This window comes from Cupressus sempervirens, chromosome 3 (assembly GCF_028749045.1).
Source record: "Cupressus sempervirens isolate cs-2001-9-10 chromosome 3, ASM2874904v1, whole genome shotgun sequence".
NCBI classification, from domain to species: Eukaryota; Viridiplantae; Streptophyta; class Pinopsida; order Cupressales; family Cupressaceae; genus Cupressus; species Cupressus sempervirens.
In genome coordinates this window covers 466,380,103-466,386,102 of record NC_143120.1, presented here as the reverse complement: position 1 = coordinate 466,386,102, position 6,000 = coordinate 466,380,103, and the positions used below count along the sequence as shown (strand labels likewise).

The following is a 6,000-nucleotide window of genomic DNA, read 5'->3' as shown; positions in this document are numbered from 1 at the left end:
GAAAGATAAATAATAAAACACAAAAGACAACAATGCAACAATACATAACACTAGAATTTTTTGTGTGAGAACTTGGTTAAGAAAAAAACCACGATGTGGATCAAAATCACAAGAAAATCTACTAGCACACGTACCTTGTTAAAGGTTCAAAGGGAATGCACATTCATTCATGCACACTTCCTAGAGCTCACTACTCAAAGATACAAAAAGGGACACAACCCCAAGATTACAACAAATGCAACAATCCTAATATGGACTACAATCTACTATGGACGATAATCCACTTAATTATGAACTATCTGATAACATCTTAGATATGCCAATACAACTCTAATGAAGTGTAACAACTCTTTATCTCAACAACAAATTCCAATCTTACCTCTTCACTTAATCTCTGATACAACATGCTTGTTGTCATACATATTCTCTTCCATCCATACTTGCACACTTGCATTGTATGCTCCTCACATAAATGATTTCATATTTATATACATCATATCACCTTGTAGACATAAACAAGGCCAACCTCAAACATAAACTTAATTACACTAATTACATTATAATTAATAGTGTGGTCCAAGACATGTCGACTAAGACATTGTTAGGAACCAAATAATTGATCTCTAACATGCCACAATCTATCAATCCAACTACAATCCATTGCAATACACTCTCTCACCAAGTCGGCCAAGAACATATCAACATGCTTCAAGAAATCCACTGAATCTGATGTCATAACCCAATATAATCTAATGACAAGAATAAGACATGATCTAGAAACATCAACAAACAACATGAAATATTACATTAGCAATATAAACAACATTGTCACAAAATCCATAAGTATCTTTGAACTGCTCGTCATTAACATCAACAACAATTTCTATTGTTAAAGAAAAATGACTTTCCACTCTCCAAAGCACAAACTATTTGAGATGAGGACAACTCACCACTAGGTTAGCAACTAAAAATATTGCATAAGCGATCCATACCAATCCAATACTGTCACCTCCAAAATAACCAAAAAAAAATCTTTGATCATCTATCTATAACTCACTCAATTCATCACTCAAATGCCTGTAAGTTCGTGCAGATCAACCAAAAACATCCCTTCAACCATTTGTAATCGTATAGTGAACATATTGATTAAATCTCTTCATCAAACACATTAAGAACACAATAAAAAAAAGAAATATGTTGAGATTAATGACAATATGTCAATGTTAGCACATATAATGCAACAATCCCAACAATATCTTGCAACAATCCCAACACGATTTCTCTCTTCCCACTTCTCTTTTGAGCTTTTTTGATGATAGGTCTCGCGTTGGAACTAATGAGACTTAGTTCTAAGTTGAGCAATATGAATTTTGGCTCTTTATGAATTATTGACCCCTATATATACTTTTTGAAGTTTATTATACATGAGATTGGACTCATTAATATAATATTTTTATCTTTCTTCCTCGCCCAATACCCCAATTACTCTTGTACCTATTCAAATGAATGTTTTGTCTACTTATCCATTTGATATTTTGATGTATCTAATATAATGCTACCATGTTGTTGCTAAAATCAATTTTCTCCTTAAATTTGAAAAGTAGAGTGTTCCTATGCTAAAAAATTTAAAAAGCAAGTGAAAAAAAAAATCTGAAATCTCTTCTTATTTTGTTGGAGCAACTATTTTTTAACAAATGAAAATAAGTTGTGAGGAAAGAGAGGAGGCTTTCAATAAGCAACAACTACTTATTATAATTATAAAAAACCACACAGATTATCATCTCCTTTTTATTTGCTTAGGATTTAATTTTCAAAATGATTTAAAAAACAATTAAAAATTTAATTCAAAAATAATATTAATACTTTAAACAACAAACATTACAATCTCTGACTCCACAAATTGTACTACAACAATATAAGTGCTAAACGGGGAAAAAAGTCCTTCCATTTCAGTTATCATATGAAACTGTTCTTTTTAATGCATTTAAAAAATATTCAAAGATTACAAAACCCTTTCAAAAGCAGATTCTGTTGCTGCTGCTTAATTCTATTGGCCCGGAGGAAATGTGTGCAGTAGCTCGAAGTTTAATTCGTCTTTTTTTAACATTCTTTGTAATTTTAGATTCTTCCCAATCCATGTCATAATTTGTTTCGGCTTTTTCATAATTAGGCGTGGATGCCTGTAGAACTCACAATTAAGCTATGAAACTATAAATATATTTTCAAGCATATTACACATTAGAATTACACCCGGACTCTTCTTCTGCATAGCTGTGTGCACTTGAGCTCAGCAGCCACAGCTAAAACCATAAATAATTGCTTACATGATGCAGCCTCTAGATGCATATTGAATGTTTGATAGACGCTGCTATAGCATGTCCGGTTTCAGACCAAAATTTTAAGAGAAATAAAAAGACAGCCTGAAAATTCTAACCCTCGATGAAAGGTTTTTACAATCTAGCATTGATGGAATGATGAGATAATCCACAACATCCCGGACAGCAGAATTTCTTTCCAATTGGCAGTACATATTTATGAGGAATCATCTCAGTTCTGTCAATGGGGGGAAGGAGAAAGGCATTGGTGTTGGGCGGTACTAATGATGTCGTGAATTCAGTATTGGCTTTCAATAAGCCTACCTCGACAGAAGTTTCATCTTCATTGCGTCTTTCTGCGGGACTTCTGCATCTACACGTTGAGGAAGGTTCAAGCTTGCAGGATTTACTGGTTGAACGGGGAGGAAAGGAAACATCCTTTGATGATGCAGCCATTGTAGGAGTCGCTGCAGCAACATTAAGGGAGCTATCTCTCACTTCGGGTTCATGGGTATGTATCTATCTTTTACTTTTCATGACATCTTTTTGTTTGCTTTATACTATTTTCTGTCTTTTTATGTTTAGATAATATATAGGGTTCTATTAACAAGGATTCAATATACTAATATCATACAATACAATAATTGAGAATTTGCACGAACAACCACTATAGAAGGCATGGAAAAAAGAATACTAGATATAGATATCATTGACAAAATAGTAGAAACAACTACGTGGAGAAGCCACTACTAGATCATCCCAACCAATCTAATACAGCTGCATAAAAACCACATACCCAAGTCCATAACAAAACATTGAAAGATGAATTAGGGCATTTGTGAAATTCCCAACGAGCCTTACTAGTCAAGGGAGGAGATCTATATATATGCTTGATTGTATAGTCCATTTGTAAAGACAACCACCAACTCCGTTGAGGGAAAAATAAGCCCAATTGCATTGTCTAGCCCATTTAAATTTGAGCTATTTTATTATTTCAACCTGTCAAACTATAGAGTCGCATTATATACCTACTATAAGCCCCATTACCCTTTTATGTTGAGAGATTACCATTTGTTTCATGAACATAGAAAGGTCTTGAAAATAAAATTCCAATTTTGACATATCCACCATTAATACGTGCGCTATCTCATCCATTGCCATAATATCTGTTTGAACCACCCACAGGTGCCTTGCCCTTAACCTTTGTAGTTGGAGAACTCACCTGTGTTCTCATCATCTTAATTGCAGAAAGTTATCATGCAAAGGAAGGCAAAGTATCTGATCTAGCGAACTTTCATTTTCTACCATATCATTCATCACCACCTTAATTTTTAAGATATTATTGGCCCCTTGAACAAGCCTTACCATTGACATTTAACCTTCGAGGGCCAAGGATAGCTTTGCCTTTGATGACCTTTAACTTTGCAACATTATTACAACTGAAAATTTTCTTAAGTTTGTGATATATAACTTACACATATCTGAGTAGGTCACAATAGGAGCCACCATGTGTCAATTATTCTGTACCACAACAAAAAAAAAAACTATTTTTCAGAGAAGACAAACTTCAAGACCGGCAAATAGATGACACCACAATAATAAGCTATACAAAATGTAGCTTGCCCATCATTATTCTACATGCTTCATTTTATCTCCCTATATATTGATTGCTTGCTTTGAACAATAACATTTACAACTTGTACATATGAAGAACATACCCACTTGGAGCAATATTGCTAGATTGTTTCATACTTAACCAGATCCAGGAACTTCAATGGGCAATTGGAAATGACCAACATAAGAATACAATATGCTACGGGGGCAATCATAATCAAGAAGACTCGAGAGGTTTGGTTAATCTTCTTCCTCACAACTCCATATATGAAATTTCCTCTTGTTTCACACCTTCATTTAAAAAAATTTTCACTACTCAGTTTTCCAATAAACAACTTGTTCCAACATAGTCTTGGGCTGCCAATCAGGACAGAATCCTTTTCTTCACTGCATTGATCACTATTTGAGAATTCCATTCTTTAATTAGCTTTTTTTCTTGACACTTACCATATTCTGCCACATATGCAGTTTGAAAACCTGCTAGGAGAACTTTAACCGTAGCTTCATTATTGGTTTTGTTTTTACCCCTAAATATTTTGAGCCGACTTGTGCAGTTTTCCTAATCCATCTCCTATCACAAAGTCCGCACCAGGTTCTCCTGGGTTCCCTTTTGATGGGCTGTCAAAGTTAATTTTAACTTCATCCTTAGGCACCGTACACTTTACCTGTCAACCATTAATGTTCTTCACTATTAACCCTTTAACCCTTGAATAGGATAATAGTATTTGATTCATTGCTCTTATTTATAACATATAGCATGCTGAGCTGTATATCGACTTGGAAAAGCTTAGTATTTATTTTGTTTAATGCCCTATAATATTTGCTAAACCCCCTGAGACTGTTAGTAGGGTTGGAAGGTCCCATAGGTGGAAATATCACTTCATTAGGAACCTTACTGAATGCTTATATTCAAACAGCATACGGCTACTAATCTGTGACTCATGGATCTTAAATTTTGGTGACAGTTTATATCACACACGAAGCAGATTTGTGAGTTTCCAAGATGAGAGCGGTGTATTATCCTGTTTGGATGGGTTCCTGAGCCCTTAACATGGCCTTATAAGCACTTTGTAGAGTTGCTATCCTAACTTTTAGACAAATATTGTATTTTATTTGGAATTACAATGCACATTTTGTCCCATTAAAAGCAACATTAAAGTAATCGGAGTCTGCACTTCTTGTAGCAAACAGGATCTAAAATGGTAATTAATCTAATCATCGGGAACATCCTTCATAAGGAAATAGGGGTTAATACATCTTTATTAGGGATACTCTTCATAAGGAAAAATGCTTTTTAATTTACCCGTAAGTACTGCTGTTCCTGTGTCAGTCTGTCTAATTCAGACCATGTCTGCGAATTGCAGCTTAAACAGGCATTTAGTTGGCCTTAGTTAGAGAGAGTATAGTGAATGAGCTTGTTAATTTCTTTTAATATTTGTAAATGGTTTGAATTTCAAAGTATTCAAATCTTTCCAATTATTTCTTGTTTGTCCTACCCTTAGAGTAAGAGTCCTTTTTTTAACTCTCTTACATGCCAAGTTTGGGTTCCATCCAAGTTCGCACTTTAATGTGTGGAAAGTCAAGGTAGCTTTGCAGATCATGAAGTCCTTCATGACACTAGATAAATTACTTTCAAGACAGCAGAACCATTTATATTAGCAGTTTGGCTCCTCTAACATAAAGCAGGTCTAAAGAGTCTTTGATATCTACTTTGTGAGGTTATTTTTGTTCTTTTCCCAGCCAGAATATGTTAGGGGACTTCTGATTGTACTGCTTGAGCCATCCATTTCCTTGCCAGTGTTTCTCTTTAGGTTCTAATGTTACTAATAGATTCTAGCAAGAATCCCCTTTTCTTTGGGCAGAACATGATATCTGAAGCTGTAAAATTTCAAGGAAAATCAAAGGGATTTTTTTCAAGGAGGGTCAATGAAAAACCAAAAGCTAATCATCACTAGCTTCCACATGCTGTTAATGTTTATTTCAACTTGATAATTTTTTTTCCTGCAAAAGTCATCACAAAACATGCCTGGAGGGCTGCACTAAAGACATAGATTTTCTTTGAACTCACCAG

General features: G+C 34.5%; 1 protein-coding gene across 1 annotated transcript in view; it reads left to right on the top strand.

Moving 5' to 3' along the window:
* Positions 1-2,047: 2,047 nt before the first annotated feature.
* PEX6 (peroxin 6) overlaps positions 2,048-6,000 on the top strand; it is an 88,332-nt gene continuing 84,379 nt past the window's right edge. Inside the window, exon 1 of the mRNA XM_089820344.1 lies at positions 2,048-2,826. Coding sequence (XP_089676470.1) covers positions 2,560-2,826 — 267 coding nt within the window. The 5' untranslated portion in view covers positions 2,048-2,559. The remainder of the gene's footprint in view (positions 2,827-6,000) is intronic.